Source organism: Elephantulus edwardii, unplaced genomic scaffold (genome assembly GCF_000299155.1).
Source record: "Elephantulus edwardii isolate Elephantulus edwardi_28Jun2011 unplaced genomic scaffold, EleEdw1.0 scaffold00050, whole genome shotgun sequence".
Classification (NCBI taxonomy): domain Eukaryota; kingdom Metazoa; phylum Chordata; class Mammalia; order Macroscelidea; family Macroscelididae; genus Elephantulus; species Elephantulus edwardii.
In genome coordinates, this window is record NW_006399800.1 from 9,457,874 (window position 1) to 9,479,426 (window position 21,553).

General features: G+C 38.4%; 1 protein-coding gene across 1 annotated transcript in view; it reads left to right on the plus strand.

Moving 5' to 3' along the window:
- Positions 1-21,553, plus strand: part of PGGT1B (protein geranylgeranyltransferase type I, beta subunit) — a 121,563-nt gene that overhangs the window by 22,528 nt on the left and 77,482 nt on the right. The window contains exon 3 of the mRNA XM_006886676.1: positions 19,480-19,547. Within this exon, the coding sequence (XP_006886738.1) occupies positions 19,480-19,547 (68 nt within the window). The remainder of the gene's footprint in view (positions 1-19,479; positions 19,548-21,553) is intronic.

Below are 21,553 nucleotides of genomic sequence, written 5' to 3' on the forward strand. Positions count from 1 at the left end.
GGCCCAGTGATGAGAATCTTTGTTTTCTTGATATTAAGCTTCAATCCATATTGAAGAGTGCAATCCTTGACCTTCTTCTGCAGCAAGCACTTCAGGTGCTCCTCAGTTACAGCAAGCAGGGTTGTGTCATCTGCATAATGCAGGTAGATAAGCCTCCCTCCAATCCTGATGCCACACTTCTCATAAAGCCCAGCCTCCCGAATAATCTGTTCTGCAAATAGATTGAAAAGATATGGCGATAGGATACATCCTTGATGCACACCCTTCCCAATTTTGAACTGTGCAGTGTTTCCTTGCTTTGTTCTGGTGATTGCCTTCTGGTTCAAGTATAAGTTTCGCATAAGCACAATCAAGTGTTCTGGGATTCCCATTTTTCTCAAAGTCATCCACAGTTTGTTGTGATCCACAGAGTCAAATGCCTTTGCATAGTCAATGAAAAGCAAATAGACATTCCTCTGGTACTCTTTGCTTTCAGCCAAGATCCATCTGACATTAGCTATAATATCCCTGGTGCCACGGCCTCTTCTAAATCCAGCCTGCACTTCAGACAGTTTTCTGTTGATGTGCTGTTTCACTCATTTTTGGATGATCTTCAGCAGAATCTTGCTTACATGTGATATTAAGTGTTTGATACAGTCCACACTCTGTCGGATCACCTTTCTTTGGAAACAAGTCTACAGGAGCCAAAATATGACCTTGAGTTTACTTTACTATCACAGGATTAGGTTTAGGATTGATGCATTGAACACTGATAATCAAAGACCACATGAATTGTGGGAGGACATCACACATAATAAAACAAAAGATCATTACATTAAAAAGACAGGAAAGAAAGAAAAGACCAAAAGGCCATCAGATTCTGAAACTTGACCTTGAATGTAGAGAAGTAAAGCACAAAGATGAAAGGATGAAATAAAGATAAATGAAAACAAGATTACACAAGGGCAGCTCAGTCAGCCAAAGCAAATTATTTTTATGAAATATGTAGTGACCTGTAGTTAGACTACCCAAACAGAAAAACACAGCATTCCTCAGTCTGAAACAACTGAATGCATGCTTTATGTTATAGTAATGAAGTGTTCTTTAGGTAAAATATTGAATAATAAGGGAAGTATCAAAGCAAATGGAAGGAATACAGAGTCACTGTACCAAAGAGAATTGATGAAAATGAACCATTTCTGGAAGCAACTTATGATCAAGAATCAGTGGTGCTGAAGGAGGAAGTCCATGCTGCATTAAAGACATGGCCAAAACATAAAACTCCAAGAACTAACAGAATATTAATAGAGGTGTTTTAGTAAACAGATGCAGTTCTAGGCATCTTTAAAGAAATTAAAAAAGCCACTTGGTGAACCAACTAGAATGGATCCATATTTGTACCCATTCCAAGAAAAGCTGATCCAACAGAATGTGTAAATTATTTTATGTCCTCAATATCACACATAAGTAAAATCTTCCTGGAGCTTATTCAGGAAAAACTGGATCACTTCTTCAACCAGAAACTACTAGAAATTCATCCTGGATTTAAAAGAGGCTACAGAACATGATTACGTAGGATATTATTGCTTTTATCTGAAGGATCTTGACTGAAGGCAGAGAATACCAAAATGATGTTTAGTTGTTTTTATTGACCATGTAAAGAGATTTGACTGTATGGATCATAATAAATTATATGGATAACTCTAAAGAAAATGGAAATTCCAGAATATTCATTGTATTCATACAGAGCCTGTACACAAACCAAGAAGGCATTTTAGCAGAGCAAGAGGATACTTACTGTAAGGTTTTAAATTAGGAAAAGTATATCAGGAGTGTAACCTTTCACTGTATCTGTTCAATCTCTATGCTAAGCAAATAATTCAAGAATTTAGACTTTATGAACAAGAATGTGGCATCAGGATAAGAAGACAACTCTGCAACACTCTGTGCTAGCAAATAATATGAAAACCTTGCTTGCAGAAAGTGAAAAAGGATTTGAAACATTTGCTGCAGAAGATCAAAGACTGCACCCTTCAATATGGACTGCTTCTCAACATCAAAAAGATTTAAGTTGTTAACTTAATTTTACTTAGATCCATAATCAGCTTCTATGAAAGCAGCAGTGACGATATCAAAAGATGTATCACACTGGTCAAATACGCTATTAAAGACCTCTTTAAAGTGCTGGAGAGAAAGGATGTCAATTTAAAGACCGAGGTTCACCAAACCCAACCCATACCATTTTCCATTTCATATACATGTAAAGTTGGACAGTGAATAAGAAAGACTGAAAAAGAACCAATGTCTTTGAATTGTGGTGCTGCAAAGGATTATTTAATATACTGTGAACTACCAAAGAACAGATCTGTCTTGAAAAAGGGCAACCAGAGTTGCATCCAAAGTTGTTGTTATGTGCCATCGAGTTGCTTGCAACCTTATGTACAAGAGCCCTAAATGCCGTTCTATCCTGTGCCAACCTAGCCATCACAAACACACTCATTACCACCCCTTCAATCACAGAATTGATCCATTTCGAGGGTCTTCCTCTCCTTCGCCACATCTCCACTCTGCCAACCATGATGTCCCTCTCCATGGACCAGTCTCTCCTTGCAACATGCCCAGAGTATGTCAGATGAAACTTCAGAATCCTTGACTCCGAGGAGCATTCCGGCTTCACGTTCTCCGGGACAAACCTGTTTGTTCTCCCAGCAGTCCATGGTATATTCAACACTCTTCTCCAGCACCACAGCTCAAAGGCATCAATTCTCTATCATCCCTGTTCACTGTCCAACTCTCTGATGCATAGCACGTAATTGCAAAGACTATAGCCCGGACCATCTATTCCTGGAGCCTTATTTTTTGCTAGTTCCTTCAAAGCAGCTTGAACTTCTTCCTTCATCTCCATAGGCTCCTGCTCATATGTTGTTTCATGAAATTCTTCTGTCAGTCAATTCCTTCTGATACAGTGACTCTGTGTATTCCTTCCATCTTCTTTTGTTACTTCCTGTATCATTTAACATTCTACCCAAAGTATCCTTAAGTATTGCCACCCGTGGCTTCAGTTTGTTTTTCAGCTCCTTAAGCTTAAGAAACCCTGAGCAAGTTTGGCGCTTTTGATTTTCTGACTCCAGCTCTCTGCACATTTCATTATAGTATCTTGCTTTGTGGTCCCAAGCTGCCTTTTGAAATTTTTTGCTTAGCTCTTTGATTTCTTGGTTTCTTCCTTTAGCTTTGGCTTCTTGGGGCTCTAGTGCAATACTCAGAGTCTCATCTGACATCCATCTTGGTCTTTTCTTCTTTTTCAGCCTTTGGAATGATCTTTTTCATTCTTCATGGATGATTTTCTTAATATCCTCCCAGAGCTCATTTGGTCTATGCTCATTGGTGCTCAAGGCCTCAAACCTGTTCCTGAGATGGAGGCAAGGTTAATGAAACATCCAGTCTCACATATTTAGGGCATGTTTTCAGAAGGAGACACTCTCAGGAAAAGGACATCATTTTTGGAAAGGTTGAAGGTCAGAGAAAGAGAGGAAGACTTTGAATGAAATTGACACAGTTACTACAACAGAGATTGTAAGGATGGCACAAAAGGGCAGGGTTTTGAATTTTTGTACATAGAGTCAGAGTTCACTGGATGGACTCTTCAGAGCTAGCCTTGCTGGTCCTTTGGCATTCCATGGGATATTCAGTACTTTTGCCTCCACAATCCAAGGGCATTTATTCTACTTCTCATTAATTTATGGCTCAACTTTCAGATGGGTTCATACAGAATGTTTCAAAATACCATGTCTTAGACCAGGTGCTCCTTAGATTTTAAACCGGTATCTTTCTTCTTTAGTACTTTAAAGAGGTTCTTGATGACAGATTTTCTCAGAGCAACACATCTTTTGATTTCTTGACTATTGCTGCCATCCATGGGTGTGGATTGTGAGTCCACCCAAAAACTGAAATCATTGACAACTTCCATTTTTTTCTCCATCTGTCATCATGTTGCCTTTTGGTCCAGTGATGGGGTTTTTTGTTTTCTTGATGTTAAGATCCAATCATAAAAACAACTATGAGATATCATCTCACCCCAGTAAGAATAGCAAAATTTAATGGAACAGCAAACATCAAATGCTGGCAAGGTTATGGAGAAACTGGAACCCTTATTCACTGCTGGTGGGAGTGTAAATGGTGCAACCACTATGGAAAGCTATATGGCACTTTCTCAAAAAGTTGGAAATAGAAATGCCATTTGACCTAGCAATTCCATTACTGGGAATATACCCTAAAGAAATCATAACCGCCACCCAAGCAGATACATGCACACCCGTGTTTATCACAGCTTTGTTCAAAGTAGCAAAGAGTTGGAAACAACCTAAGTGCCCATCAACAAACGAATGGATAGAGAAGCTGTGGTATATTCACACAATGGAATACTATGCTGCATTGAAAACTAAGGAACTCATGAAATTTTACACAAAATGGGTGACCCTGGAGGACATTATGCTGAATGAAATATCTCAGTCACAAAGGGACAAATACTGCATAGTGCCACTGTTGTGAAACAGGACTGATATTGGGGTTGGATGGAGAGAGAAAAAGATGGGATAAATTATGTATACGGCATTGAAACAGATCAGGGAGAGAACTGTTTAAAAGGGATATATGATTAAGTATTGTCATGACAGGAGTCCAGAACGAAGGCTACATAGTGGAGCGGACTTGGGGGGGAAGGGATTATATAACAATGAAAGAAATTTTCTTTTACTTTTCAAAGAGATGTGCAAACTGGGGGAGAGGGGTGGTTGGGCAGGGAGAAAAGTGCAACAGTGAATGATTAGAAATCCAAAGTCTCTGTAAACTTTCATTAAAATTAATAATAAAAGAATCTTCTTGAATTGTATATTAATCATGTTTTTCAGTAATTTCCACATTTGGTTTGATCACCTTTTTTAGAATGGGAACACATAAGAATATCTCCAGTTAGTTGGCCAGGTGGATGTCCTCCAAATTTCTTAGAATCTGTTTGTTGATAAGTCTCAAATAACATCCTGTCAATTTCTGGTTCCTGTGTTTTGCCAGTATCTTCAGTGAAATTTGGACTTCTTCCTTCATCTTCATCATAGACTAAAATGAGCTTAAGTCCTGAAATGATTCAGCATCAACCAAGTTTGTTTTTTTTTTTTTTCATGATTTGCTCATAGAGTCCTTCAGTATGGCAACTCGAAACTTGTACTTGTTCTTCAGTTCTTGGAGCTTGAGAAATACCACGCCATTTTCTTCCCTTTTGTTTTTTCTAACTTCAGCTCTTTGTACATTTCATTATATGACTGTGGTTTGTCTTCTCTAGCTGCCCTTTGAAATATTCTGTTTAGCTCTCTAGCATTTCTTCCCTTTGTTATGACTTCTTTACATTTTAGTGCAATTTTCAGAGTCTCTCCTCACGTCGTGCATTTTCTTCTTTTCTTTCTTTCCTGTGAGTAATGATCTTTGCTTCCTGCACAGATGGTAGCATTAGTGTTGTCTCACACTCGTTTGATCTTTGGAAATTATTGTTCAATATAGCAGATCTTTTCTTGGGATATTTTAAAATTCAGACTTCTAAAAATTACTCATTAAAATCTGTAATTCGTGTTTCTTTGAAAAGCTAGAAGATGTGACATTGCTGGACCTGTCTTTCTTCATGATAGCAGTTGTCTAGAATGGCTCTTTTTGACCACTCTTACTTTTTGAGGCATTACTCTCAGGTCAGTTTTGTAGTCTACATATATTCTAGCCCCTCTTAAGAATCTGTTTCTGAAACTTCTGCTATGGATAAACACTGAGGTGTTCCAGCAGAAGATGTTAATGAGCAAGGTAACTTATAGCTGGAAAATGATACAATTCAAAAGGGCTTGGGTAAGAGTAACCTCAAAGACAGAACTATGTCATTTTATATTACTAGCCTTCTAGAATAATTTGTAAAATTTAGTAAAGTTGATTATATACTTTTAAAAACAATTGTTTTTCCTGAAAGAAAACATTGTGGGATTGGGGCAATTTCTATTTTTTAAAATAGTACCAAGAAGCCTTACAGGAAAATTTTTCTTTATGGAAATAACCACAACAAACTCAGAGTGTGAGGAGAAGCAAATGTTGATGCTATATTTTATTTCAGAATGTAGACATGCCTTTGAGCTGTGGTGCTGGAGAAGAGTATTAAATGTACCATGGACTGCCAAGAAAACAAACAGATTCATCCTAGAGAGGGTTAAACCAGGCTACTCCTTGGAGGCAAAGATTCTGGGGCTTCGTCTGACATACTTTGGACATGTTGTAAGGAGAGACAGGTCTTTGGAGAGGGACATCATGCTGGGTAGAGTAAAGGGACAGCAGAGGAGGGGAAGACCCTCTATGAGGTGGATTGATTCAGTGACTGGGGTAATCGGGATGGGTGTGTCAGAGGCAATGCGATTGACACAGGATAGAGCGGGGGTTAGGGCTGTTGTACATAGGGTCGCTATGAGTCGCGAACGACTCGACGGCACATAGCAACAACAACAACAGCCACCTTTGCAAGTTTCAGAGCGATACATTTCTGTTTTAGGCCAGCTTTTCAATGTGGACCATGAATTAAGTTTCTGACAAAGTGCTACTGTTCTCATATGCTGTGACTTGCCTTATAACCTCTGACTTCTGTTGTTTAGGGTAATTTCTGACTACATTAGACCCATTGCTCATGCCTTGCCCATAGTTGAAAACATCATTCTACTCATTTCCTTCTTGGTGCATTTTGGAAAAATTAAGTATTTGACATGTTAATATTTTCAGAAATCTAGATAGTTTGCCACACTGAACATTGAAAGACAGAGCACGTGTGATATTCAAGTATACCTTTGTTAAAGTGAAAAAAATTGTCACTTCACTAAATAGTAATTTGCAACACATTTTTAAAGTATATCATAAAACAATAAGCATACTAGCCTTAATTTTTTTCCAGCAAGTGTTCAGAGTAAGTTGTTTTTATTTATAACATTCATTTTTATCGTTTATTTGGAATGGATTTGTTGACAAAGATTAAAATAAGATGTTATTTACACCATTTTCTTGTCTGCATCCAAAATAAATGGAAGTTAGTACATCCACAATATAAAGAATTCTTAAGATTGACAGGAAAAAAAAATGCATCGTACTTTAGAAATTCCTAAGTAAATAATCATAGAAGGTGAAATGCAAGTAGTCACAAATATGAGAAGATAGTTAACATTACTAGAAACCAAGGAAATATAATGGAAATAACTTACGTGATTTTTTTTAACAGTACGTATCAGTTCAGCAAAAGACTTAAAGGTTAGTTAGGGAGGTGCTGGAAGGAACATTTTAATATTTGTGGAATGCAAATTATTGGTTTCATTCAGTCACTCATATACATTTCATTTTATAAAAGTAATTATAATTGTACAGTGCTGTTATTTACACTGTCTCATCACAACCACTGTGTACTCTCTCTTTCCCTTCACCTTACTCATATCTTTGCTCCCCCTCCTGTTCTTGGCTGTTAGCTCCTCTATAATTGTTTCTGTCTGTGGGTAAACCTTCCTTTATACTGTTTGAACTTTTTCCCCCCTTACTCTCCATCCTTTTCCTTCTTGCACCTCAATTCAGTCAGTTATACTTGTTATGTTCCAGGTTGTTAATTGCAATATATGTATTGTCTGATGGTCTATTCATGTTAGTTTGATCTTCCCTTAACCTAATTCTTTATAGTGTTTATTGCCTATCCATTTTAATCTTATTCTTCCCACCCTCCCCCATAACCATCAGATTTCAATAATAGTGGTCTTATATAGTATTTGTCCTTTGTGCCCAAGCTTTTGAAAGGCCTTTTAATATTTTTTAGCATTATCATTTTTACCCCATCTGAAATTCTCATATATGCACAAAAATATATTTTTAAGCATATTTGTAATGGAATTATTTATTACAGTAGCAAAATACATATGAGAAATGACAAATAACAGATGGCTCAATAAATTTTAATAAAAAGAATACAGTAAGATCGATAAATTTCTTGTACCAGGTCTTTTATTTTTTCATAATCTGTATGAAATAAAACTCTTGTCAGATATAGTTAAATGATAAATTTCTTTATGGTGACCTAGTGGCAAGAAGCTGCACTGCAATCCAGATGGTGTTTCGAGGCCGCCAACTACTCCGTGGGAGAAGGATGGGAAATCTCCCTTGTGATTAACTGCTTCTAAAAACCCTCTGGAGCTTGGCTATGGGTGGGTTCTGACTCTATGGTACACAACAACAACAACCAAGTTGTTTAATTTTTAAAATAATTTATATAAGCTTAAATGAATAGGAAAGTTCTAGAAACATATATAGAAAAGTTTCATGGAGAGAGAAGTAGACAGGAATGAAGATTGAGACCAAGACGACTAATTATTAGATACTTTAAATGTTTTTCTCTATATATAACCTCCATTGTTTAACTCTTCAGTCACAATAAACAAACTTTTCTGTATTTAAACTTTTAAATTAGAAAAATTTTTAGCTTCACTTCAAAATAAAACAAAATATGTTAAAAATCAACTTACAGTAGTTCTGTGCAAAGCGTCATATTTTGCTAATTGGCAGAAATAATGACATATATTATTAATTCCAATGTGTAAAGCACTATCAAATACATCATTGAAATAGCTATTATGTTAACCTTCCCCAGAGAAGGAAACTGAGAGACAAAATGATTAAGACACTTTCCTGAGTCAACAACAGATATTACGTGACCACGTCAGACTGAAATTGAGACTTTTGACAAGTCCCAGTGCTGCTTTGCTCTTTAAGTATATAGATCCCTAGTGGAGACTCATGTAACAAGACTAACATGTGTCGAGTACGTTATAAATATTTAATCAAAATTAACTCTTTTCTACCACTGAAAACCAGGTTTGTAAAAACCCTGGCAGTGTCCTTATAATAAATGTTAAGTCAGACCTTTGGGGAGTTAGAACCTTTCTCATGAACCTCTGGCAGAAGTTTTTCAGGAATACAAGGAATTATTTCAGAAATTTTATGTTCTTTTCACTGGTCAAGGACTCACACAACCAGACATTTTAAAGCTAAAACAGTGTTAACAAAAATATTTGCAATCTTTTCATTTTACAAATGAAGATATTAGGGTTCAGAGACTAAGAATTTTATTTTGCTACAGTTACATAGCTAGTTAATGCTGGAAAAAACATTATGTATGACTGGAAGCAATCTGTATTTATTCCCATTCCCAAAAAAAGGTGACCCAGCAGAATATGGAAATTACTGTACAATATCACTAATAACACATGCAGGCAAAATTCTCCTGAAGACTATCCAAAAATGACTGAAACTATATATCAACAGAGAACTACTAGAAATATAAGCAGGGTTTAGAAGAGGTTGTGGCACTAGAGACATTATTGCCAATGTCAGATGGATCTTGAGAGAAAGCAGAGAGTACCAGTGAAATGTTTATCTGTGATTCATTGACTGTGCAAAGGCATTTGATTGTGTGGATCAGAACAAATTGTGGCTAACCTTGAGGAAAATGGGAATCTCAGAACACTTGATTGTGCTCATGTGTAACTTATGCTTGAATCAATAAGCAGTCCTCAGAACTGAGCAAGGAAACTCTACATGGTTCAAAATCAGGAAAGGAGTGTGTCAGGGATGTGTCCTTTCTCCATGCATTTTCAGTCTTTATGGAGAACAAATCATTCAGGCGGTTGGGTTTTATGAGGAGCTATGTGCTTTGGGCTGGAGGAAGACTCATCAATAACCCACATTACACAGATGACACAACCCTGCTTGCTGTAACTGAGGAGGATCTGAAGCACTTGCTGCAGAAGTTCAAGGTCTATAGTCTTCAGTATGCTTTGAAGCTCAAAATCAAGAAGACAAAAATTCTCACCACTGGGCCAGTTGGCAGCACTGTGATAGTTGGAGAAGAGATTGGGGTTGTTAACAATTACAGCTTGCTTGGCTTCACAATCAACACTTTTGGCATCAGCAATCAGGAAATCAAAAGACAAATTACACTGGGAAAATCTGTCAGGGACAGATTTAATACTCCAGAGTACTAAGAAATAACAATGTCAGTCTAGAGACCAAGGTGTGCCTGATGCAGGCCATGCATGGTCTTAGCCATTACTTGTTGTGCATCAGAGAGCTGGACAGTGACAGAGGAGTTGATGCCTTCGAGTTGTGGTGCTGGAGAAGAGATTTGAACATACCATGGACTGTCAAGAGAACAAACAGGTCTGTCCTAGTCAGGATGAAGCCAAATTGTTCATTGGAGGCAAAATTTTGAAGCTGTGTCTCACATACTTTGGGCTTGTCGCTATAAGGGGCTGGTCCTTGGAGAAGGACATCATACTCAGAAGGGTGAGAAGGGTGGAGGGACAGCACAGGAGAGGAAGACCCCGGATGAGATGAATTGATACCATAACTGGGGTAACAGGGATAGGAGTGTTAGAGTCAGTGAGACAGACTTATGACAGGGCAGGCTTCAGAGCTGTTTTACATGGGGTTGGTGTGAATCACAGGTGACTGACTCAACAGCACATTACAATGGTAACAACAACAATGCTAATTTAGGGCACTCTGGAGGCCTAATAGCAAGAAGCTGCACTACAGTCCCGAAGGCGTGTGGTTCGAACCCACCAGCTGCTCCATGGGAGAAAGATGGGCAGTCCCCTTCCGTGAGATTAAGTGCCTCTGAAAACTGAAAGCTGTGGGTTGGTTCCAACTTGATGGTATCCAACAATATTAATTTATTAATGCAGTAACTTTTTTTTATTTGATCATGTGTGTTTATGAGTTATAAAAATTTGCCCTGAGAACTCTGAAGCTACTTTATGGCTTTAAAGGAAAAGAAATCTGGTATCTTTTTCTTAATTGTTGTTGTTTTAGGTGCCATCAAGTCATGTACAACTCATAGTGACCCTGGGAACAATAAATCTGAACCTTCTCCAGCCTGTGCCATCTTCACTATCACCAGTATGCCGAGCCCATTGTTACAGTCACTGTGTCAGTCGATCTCGTTGAAGGTCTTCCTCTCTCTCTGACCCTCCACTTTTCCCAGTATGATCCCTTATTCCAAAGTCTTATTTCTCCTCACAGCATTCCCAAAGTACGAGAACGAAAGCTTCACCATCCTTGCCTCTAATGAGCACACCCAGGTTATACTTCCTCCCATAAAGTATCATATTTTTTAAATTCAAATAAGGCAATTTAGTGTAAAAAGATAACATCTAATGATATTGTGGCAGATTTTTCCGTTGGGTTGCTGGGTTGCTTGTTTGTTTTTAAATAGCATGCTTGAAATATTAGTTTCATATTGCTAAATTAGGCATGTTATAAATGTTAAAAATTACAGAGCATAGCTTTTAGAGGCATTTTCAATGGAAATTTTATTTGCTAAGCTCATTCTACATTGATTGGTTTATGTCCTTAACATATTCTTATAGTATGAAGTGATTTTATTTTTATTTCCATAGTACAGTTACAGTTCTAAATTTTAAATTTGCTTTGTGAGAAATCTTAATCTCCAGTCTCTCTGGGAAGAATAGTAATCTTCTTTTTACTTAATTGCTACAGATTCATTCTCTAAAACTAATTTGTGACATTTAGAAAATTGTTGTTTGTTGTTATATACAATCAAATTGGAACTGACTCGTAGCTGACTCTCCAGTGAGTTTTTAGAGAAAGTAAATCACATGGGAGGAGACTGCTCATCTCTCTGCTACAGAGCAGCTCGTGGATCCAAACTGCTTGCCTTTTGGTTGGCAGCACAATTCCTTTCTCCTAAGCCACCAGGGTACCGTATTTAGAAAATATTTTTAATGATAAGATTTTGTTTACCTTATCTGGGTTTCTCTTGACATTTTTAAATCAGTATTGTATAAGGTGTGCTAGAAGCCCTAGTGGTTTTTTTGAAACCTGTGTGTTGTCATTTATATTCTTTCAATATAAATGCCTATTCTTACCTGATTAAAAAAAAATTTTACCTTCCTTACTTGAATTGTTTGCTTAGTTAAAACAATTAAAATGGAAATTTTATGTTAAAAGTATAATCAATTGCAGTTCTTCATTGTATTTAAGCAGTATGACCACCATTAATCTTCTTTCACTGCATAAGAACTATCTTTTATTAGAAATATTTAGATATGATTTGAATGTTTTATAACAACAGTGTCTCTTAAAAGAGAGACCTCTGGTAGCCTAATGGTAGAAAGTTGTGCTCCAAACCCAAAGGCATGCAGTTTGAATCCAGTAGTTACTCAGTGGGGAAAAAAATAGACACTCTTCCCATGTAGTTTACAGCCTAGGAAAACCCACTGGTGAGTCCGCTCTGAATGGGTTCTTACTCAGTGGCATTGAGAGAGAGAGAGAGAGAAGGAAAGGTAAAGAATAGAAATTAAATCTTTTTCCTTAAGAAAAGTGGCCCCTGGTTAAAATAAATGTTATGCAACTCTCATTGAAGGTTAACATTCTATAATGTTCAGCCAAATTCTTAATGAATACCTTAATACAATTTTTTGTAATACTTGGCACAGAGGTGTTATTTAATATAAGCCTAATAATAAAGCCATTTGGTCCATTGGTGAGAATCTTTGTCTTCTTGACATTAAGCCTCAATCCATATTGAAGGCTGTAGTCCTTGACCCTCTGCAGCAAGCGCTTCAGGTCCTCCTCAGTTTCAGCAAGCAAGGTTGTGTCATCTGCATAATGCAGGTTGTTGATAGATCTTTCACCAATCCTGACCCCACATTTATCCTCATAGAGCCCAGCCTCCCAGTCTGTTCTGCATATAGGTTGAAAAGATATGGAGACAGGACGCATCCCTGGCATACGCCCTTCCCAATTTTGAACCATGCAGTGTTTCCTTGCTCTGTTCTGATGTCTGCCTCTTGGTCCAAGTATAGGTTTCGCATTAGCACAATCAAGTGTTTTGGAATTCCCATTCTTCTCAGAGTCAGCCAGTTTGTTATGGTCCACACAATCAAACGCCTTTGCATAGTCAGTGAAATACAGACATGCATGCCTCTGGTATTCCCTGCTTTCAGCTAAGATCCATCTAACATTAGCTACAATACCCCTGGTTCCATGACCCCTTAGACAAAGATTCTCACCACTGGACCAATTGGCAGCATCAGGATGGATGGTGAAGAGATTGAGATTGTTCACAGCTTTAGTTTGCTTGGCTCCACAGTCAACACTCTTGGTACCAGTAGCCCGGAAATTAAAAGATGTATTGTGATGGGAAATTCTGCTGTTATGGACCTTTCTAAAGTTCTGAAGAGCAATGTTGTCTCTCCGAAGACTAAGGTGCATCTGATACAGGCCATGGTCTTTGCAATCACTTGTTATGCATCAGAGAGCTGGATAATGAATGGGGAGGATAGAAGGAGAATTGATGCCTTTGAGCTGTGGTTCTGGAGAAGACTAGAGAGGGTTAAACCGGGCTGCTCCTTGGGGGCAAGGATTCTGAGGCTTTGTCCAACAGACTTCGGACATGTTGTAAGGAGGGACCGGTCCTTGGAGAGAGACATCATGCTTGGGAGGGTGGAGGGACACCACAAGAGAGGGAGGCCCTCTATGAGGTGGATTGATTCAATGATGAGGGTAATCAGGATGGGTGTGTCAGAGACAGTGCGATTGGCACAGGACAGAGCAGAATTTAGGGCTGTTGTACATAGGGTCACTATGAGTCGCAAGCAACTTGATGGCACTTAACAACAGTAACAACAATAATAAAGCTGGTTTTGAACAATATCATTAATATCACATGTAAGCAGAATAATACTGAAGATCATTCCAAAACTCCTAGAACAATGCATAGATAAAGAACTGCCAGAAGTTCAGTCAGGATTTAGAAGAAGTTGTGGCATCAGGATTATCGTTGTTGATGTCAGATGGATCCTGGCTGAAGGTAAAGAGCATCAGAAGAATGTCTGTTTGTGCTTTATTGATGACGCAAAGGCATTTGACTGTTACACGTTGTAACTGACATTGAGAAGAATTAAGTCCCAGAGCACTTAATTGTGCTCATGCAGAACCTGGTCCAGGAGGCTGCTGTGTGAACAGAACAGGGAAACACTGCAAGTCTTAAAATTAAGAAGAGACTGCACCAGGATTTTATTCTCTCCCCATACATGTTTAATCTGTATACTAAGCAAATTATCTGAGAAGCTGGACTCTGTGAAGAGGAGTGTGACATCAGGTTTGGAGGGAGACTCATCAATAACCTGTGTATGCAGATGACCCAACCTTGCTTGCAGAAAGTGAGGAGAACTTGCAGCATTTGTTGCAGAAGATTAAGGAATTCAGCCTTCAGTTTGGATTGCATCTCAAGAAAACAAATATTCTTACCACTGGACCAGTAGGCAGTGTCATGATGGATGGAGAGGAGATTGAAACTGTCAGCATCTTCATTCTTACCCTTCATACCAGCAGTCAGGAAATAAGGAGACACATTGCATTGGGAAGATCTGAAGTTAGGGATCTCTCCAAATTATACATACACCCCTGTACACACAAACCTGTCTTAGAAGAAGTGCAGCCTGAATGCTCTTTATATGTGAGGGTAACAAGACTGTCTCATATACTTGAGACATTTTATCAGGAGGGAGCAGTATCTGAATACACAATGCTTGAGTCAGAAGAGGGTCAGTGATAAAAATGAAGACCCTCAATAAAATAGCTGTTAAAATTGTCCTCAAGTTCAGTAGAGATGATACAGACCAACAGTTTTTGGTTCTATTACACCCTGGGTCTCGGTGAGTCAGAATCGACTCACTGGTCCCTGACAGCAGTAAATACTCAAGAACATGTATACCCTTGTTATAACCACATACATTTTCCAGGTTTTTTTGTCATTTCTCCTTTTCTTCCTACCCACCTAGTTTCCACTTTTTTTGCAGAAATAGGAATGTCAGTGGTATATATTCAAAGTAAACTACCATATAACAAGATGAACTAGTTTGGTTATAAATTATTCAGCAAATCAGTTGTTCTTGATTCTGATAGTATATCAGACAGATTATTGTATTTTGGTTTTGGTTGGATTTTTTTTTAAAACATGATTGTCCATGCTGGACTCTTTAGGACTTTTAATATAAACCTGAAATGGAGTCCAGGAGGATTTTGTACTGCTTAAACGATGAAATTGATCTGGGAGCTCTGGTGGGTGAGGAGCTGTGCTTCCATACCAAAGGCCCATGTGCTTTACTGCCTCTGAAAATCTACTGGAGGGTAACTGTGAGTCGATTTTGACACAACAGCATAAAGCAACATGTAATTGATCCCAGTGAACAGACGACTAAGAACTTCCCAACCACTGATTAGAAACACAAGATGGAGCTGTTTCATAAACTCTGAAGAAGTTTGAAAGTTTACCCTAGTGAAGGGAAGGCCAGTGACAAAAGGTTTAACCCAGTGATGACAGTGAGTTTAAATAGCAGAAATTGTGAAGATAACAGGATCAGGCAGGGTTTAGTTTTTTGTGCACAATCATTGTTAATTGGAGCCTGCTTGACATTATCCAACAATATAAGAAGTATTGATACCTTTCAATTATGGTATTGGTGAAGAGTAATGAATATGCCATGAACTTCCAGAAAAATGAACAGATTTGTTGCTTAAAACAGTATAACCAGAGTGCTTATTACAAGTAAAACACAGGTTAGGCATTTGATTAGGAGGAACTAGAAACTTTTCTGCAAAGGGCAGCAGATGAGGTTATTTACTTCCTGTTTGACATGCCAGATAATACCTAACTCTTTTTGAAATGGTTACTGTTTAAGCTTTAGTCGCTGTATTAACTTTTAAAACATTTCTTAAAACATTTTAAGAACCTTGCAAGGTAAATACACTGCTCTTGATCTTACTTTAAAAATAGACAGGTGTCATAGAAGTTAAATTAGCTTGCCCATAAAATAGTACTCAAATAAGAGCTTAAGTTCATTCTGAATGTGAATGATTTTAACTATGGCCTTATGATCTTATGGAGTACTACTCAGCATCAGTATTTTTTCCCCCCTGCTTTTCAGAAAAGTTACTAATTCAACAAAGCTAAGTACTCCAAACACTCAAAACCAGATGTACTGTCCTTTTGTTGATACCAATTCATAATAGCTGTATAGTACAGAGTATAACTGCCCATTTTCAAGGCTATAATCTTTATGGAAACCAGCTGCCTCATATTTTTCTTATGGAGCAACTGGTAGTTCCAAACTGCCAGACATTTATTTAGCAACCAAGCACTTAACCACTTAGCCAGGACACTGAAACTCGGAGATAAGTCAATAAGAGTGCCATTAATTAATTTATTTACTTTTTAGAAAAATAATACCCCATTCAGAAACATTGAGTCATGACTACATGTCAACCTTTCCGTTACGCCTATCAGAATTATCCAACTTAGCAGGAGATTTCGGGGAAGGTCTCTTACTCCCTAAACTGATATAAAGAACAGTGTCATTCTTTTCTGTCATGGCCAGAGTTCAGTTAGCTGACCTGCACAGGGACAGAGAAAGCCCACGGCATTGCACTCACAGATGACTCCATATTTATAGATACTTCTAGGCACCTTATTTTTGTTACTATGCTATCAAATTGTTTGTGACTCACAGTGACCCTATGTACAACAGCCCTGAACCCTTTCCTATCTTGAGCCAATTTCATTGTCTCTGACACATCTGCTCCCATTACTCCACTCACTGAGTCAGTCCATCTCACCCAAAGTCTTCCTCTCTTGTACTTTCTTTCCCTCCAGCCTTCCAAGCATGATGCTCCTCTCCAAGGACTGGTTCCTCCTTGCAGCATTCCCCAATATGTCAGATAGAGCTTCAAAATCCTTACCTTTAAGTAACAGCGTTGTTTCACCCTCTCTGGGATGAACTTATTTGTTGTCCTAGCAGTCCATGATAAACAAGAAACATGGGCAGCCTTAAGCTCCACAGAGCCATTTGTGGAGATCTCAGGCCCTCTCTGGGGAGGGCAAAGACATTACCAAGGGCCCCATCACAAGTAACCTCTTAGCTTTTTCCCAAGTGAAGCTAACACATAACTCAGGCAAGCACAGACTTTAGACTTGTATGCCATTTCCAGCCTTCTATACACTGGTTGGTTGATTGGTTGGGTTTTTGGTTTTGTTGTGTTTTTTTTTTAACCAGTTTCTGTTATCTTGTGACTAGGATAGCCACACTGCTCTGTGTCAGTATTAAAAGTGTTAATTCTGCTCAGAGTAAACATTTCAGATATATTTTAAAGAAAACAGTGTGATTGGCATAGGACAGAGCAGAGTTTAGAGCTGTTGTACATAGAGTCACTATGAGTCGCAAGCAACTCGACAGCACATAACAAGAACAACAACATTGTGATGGGAAAATCTATGGTTAAAGACCTCTCCAAAGTGCTTGAGAACAACATCTCAGTCTGGAGACTGAAGTGCTCCTGATAGAGGTCATGGTCTTTGCTATCACTTGCTGTGCATCAGAAAGGTGGACAGTGACTAGGGATGATGGAAGGATAATTGATGCCTTTGAACTGTGGTGTTGGAGAAGAGTATTGAAGATACCATGGGCTGCTAAAAGAAAGAACAGGTTTGTCCTGGAGAGGGTAAAGCCAGGCTGCTCCTTGGAGTCAAGAATTCTGAAGCATCATCCAACATAACTTTGGACATGTTGCAAGGTGGGATCAGTCCTTGGAGAGAAGAATATCATGTTTGGGAGGGTAGAGGGACAGTGCAGGAGAGAAAGACCCACGATGAGATGGATTGATTTGGTGACTTGGGTAACGGGTAGGTGTGTCAGAGACAATGAGATTGGCATGGAATAGAGTAGGGTTTATGGCTGTTGTACATAGGGTCGCTATGAGTCCCATGTGACTCGACGCCACATAACAACAACATACTCCATTGATAACTTTAAAAAGGAAAATCTTACATAGAAACTATGTAATATCTTGAACAAGTAATGATTAAGTGCTAATTATAGTGATCTATCCAGAATCTACTTGGCAGCAATTGTTATTGTTGTTACATGCCATTGAGTCGCCTGCGACTTATAGCGATCCTCTGTACAACAGCCCTAAAACCTGCTCTATCCTGTGCCATGATTACTGTCTCTGACACATCTACCCCCTATTATTCCAGTCATTTAATCAATGTATTTCATTGAGGGTCTTTCACTTTTGTGTTGTCCTTCCACCCTCCCAGGCATGATGTCCCTTTCCCAGGGCTGGTCCCTCCTTGCAACATGTCCGAAATATATCAGACGAAGCTTCAGAATGTAATCAAAATGTAAACAGAAGCCTCCAAGGAGCAGCCTGGTCTCACCCTCTTTAGGACGAACTTGTTCTCCTAGCAGTCCATGATCTATTCAGTGCTTTTCACCAGCACCACCGCTCAAAGGCATCAGTTCACCTTCTATCATCCCTAGTCATTGTCAAGCTTTCCAATACACAGCAAGTCCAAACTGACATTGTCACTCTTCAGTACTTTGGAAAAAGGTCTTTGAGGGCCGACTTTTCTCAGTGCAGTTAATCTTTTTATTTCCTGGCTGCTGGTACCAAGAGTGTTGTTTGTGGAGACAAGCAAACTAAAGCCATTAACAGTCTCAATCTCTTCACCATCTATCATGATGGTGTCTGTAGGCCCAGTGGTTAGAATCTTTGTTTTCTTGATGTTGAGCTTCAATCCATATTAAAGGCTGGCAGTCCTTGACCTTCTGCAGCAAGCACTTCAGGTCCTTCTCAGTTTCAGCAAACAGAGTTGTGTCATCTGCATAACAGAGATTGTTGATGAGTCTGCTTCCAATCCTGGTGCCACATTTCACCTCATAAAGACCAGCCTCCTGGATACTCTGTTTTGCATATAGATTGAAAAGGTATGGTGATAGGACACATCCCTGGCTACACTCTGGCAGCAACTAGGTTTTTGATATCATTTCAGAGTGAAGTGGGGTAGTGCATTCAAAATGAAGTTCTACAGTTTTTACCTTTAGCTTGCTCGCATGCCAAGGGAGCAGTGAATTAAAGTAGAAATATCCTGGGTAGCAAGTTAGGATTCTAGGATTCTAGATCTGGTTCTGTCATTCATTAACTCACTGTTGCTTTGAAAATAGCATTTAACCTCCAGGCTTCTCCTTGATGTTCTTTAGAGTAGAGTGCATGATTGACTATGATGATTACCTAAAAAATGGTCACTCAGGAAAGATGTAAAAATGCTATGCTATGAATGGCTACAAATAAAAGGTAAGACCCAGTAAGAAATCATTATGCTTGTCTATAGTTGATATAGGATTTTAGTAAGGACATTCACAAAAGACACTTATCTGGCAAATAGTATCATTTAACATTAGTAGGCATGAAAAGTGAAACAGTAACAAAGGTTTAGGCACTAAAATACTGTTTCTGAAAATAATAAAATATAATTACTTAAGGATTTGTTAAAAAGTAAGGTATACTTTATAACTACATGCTTTCATTTTCTAGGATCAAATTTAAATCGCTGTGGTTTCCGAGGCTCTTCATACCTGGGTATTCCATTCAATCCTTCAAAGGTTAGTTCTCACTGGGTCAGGAGGAATGAAAAACAATGGGAATATTTTAATGAGAATGAAAACCAAGAAATACAGACTTCCAATACTTGATATAGCTAATACAATGATGTGTATTATGAATGAAATCCTTTTGAAAGCTGAACTTAAATTCCTTTCTGAAAGCGTGTTCAATACATATAAGCACAAGAATTTCTTTTCGTAATTACAAAAAGAAATATAGCCATGGTGAAGAGAACGCCTTCATATGTTGCCGCTGCAGGCGCCCCCCCCCCCTTTCATCTCTTTATCTTTATTGCCAGGTCATTTGCCAGATTTTCCTTATGTCATTTGCTGAGTGATTTATCCTTTATCTAATGAAATAAAATGCCAAATTCATCATGAAACATATCATGGATCTATTACAGGTCTTTCTGTTTTATTCCCTTTTTTTAATATAATAACTTATTTACAAAATTCAAATACATTGTTTTGTTTTTCACACCAGATCATTCCGATTTCCCTCACCCCACCCACCCATCAAATTGTCTGAGTCCATGATTATCTGCAACACACTCCACCCTCCTGCACATTCTCACCTATCTGCTTCCACTCCCCCACCCCCCCTTGGATCCTCATACTCATTCTACAATAATGGTTTTATACATTATTTGTCCTTAAGTTAGTTCACTCAGCATAATGCTCTTTAGTCCCTCTTAAGTTAGTTAGTAATTTTATACTGGTTTACATTCAAAGTTCATAAAGTTTATATACATTTTTGTTTTCACACAGATCTTTCCCCTTTTCTTTACTAATCCCTCACTCCACCCATTGAATTGTGCTTCATGTGGCTTTTTGTTTTAATCCTGTGGAAAAACAATTTGAGAGCTAGTTCTCCTTAACCCTGAAGAAGTACCTTTTCTACCACAAAGGATTTGTTACTTTTTTTTTTTTTTTAAGTGCAAATAATTTGCCTTGATACGTTTGTCTGTCCTGGGGCTGTAACCTGCCTGAGGTGGTTTTACCCATTGTGGGATTGGTCACTATACTGTGCAAATGAAGATATACGGAATTGTGCAAATGAGTTTTCCTTAACTAGCTATAAAAAAAAGATTTCTCTGGCCTACCGAGAGAAGATTATTCCATGACTCCAAGTGGAAGGGACCATGCCTTAAAGTTGAAAAGATGTTATGTCTATATACAGCCAACCCCACAGATGTTTTCTGATATGAAGACGCACAGAGAAGAGTGGATGGATGATGGTTGTTATTGTTAGATGCCATTGAGTTGACTAGCACCCCTATGAACGACAGATCTGAACCTCACTCTATCCTGCTCCATCCTCGTGACATCTAAGATTCTTAAGCTCTCTGTGGTAGTCACTGCATTACTCCATCTTGTAGAAAGTCTTCCTTTCTTTTTCTGACCCTTCCTCCTTTCCATCATGATGTCTGTCTTTAAGGATTCTGTCCTTAGAAGACACCCAAGTTAGAGACCCAGTGGGTTGAGTAGATTTAAATTATAGATTGTATTGACACCATGCACAGAATAATCAGAAGAGAAGAGGCAAGAAGACTCTTACTGAAACTCAAATAAGAGTTGGACTATGATAGTGAGGATACCTACAGACGTGGAAGGGGCCTTGCTTCAGAATTGGTGGTGACAAGTAGCAGGGCCAAGAAGGAAGCTAAGAGGAGGCCTGCACATCCAAGAGGAGCTGAGAGAACTGTCTTACGCCAAAAAAAAAATAGACACCGGCTATATACTTTCTAATCCTTTTCCTTACTGGCAGCCTTTAATCCTGATCTCAGATTATACTACTGCTTCCTTAATAGACCATTTAAGTGTTAAGTGTGATCTGTGAGTTTTCAAACCTAAAAGAGAAGTAGAACATACAGTGTGATGCTGTTGTTAGAATTGTAAAAAAAGATGGAGGTATGTATTCTTGACCTCCACCTCCTGGGAATCATCTTTGAGGTGACCTGGTTTCATTTTATTTCCCACAAGTTCAGTAGCTTCTGATGCTATTG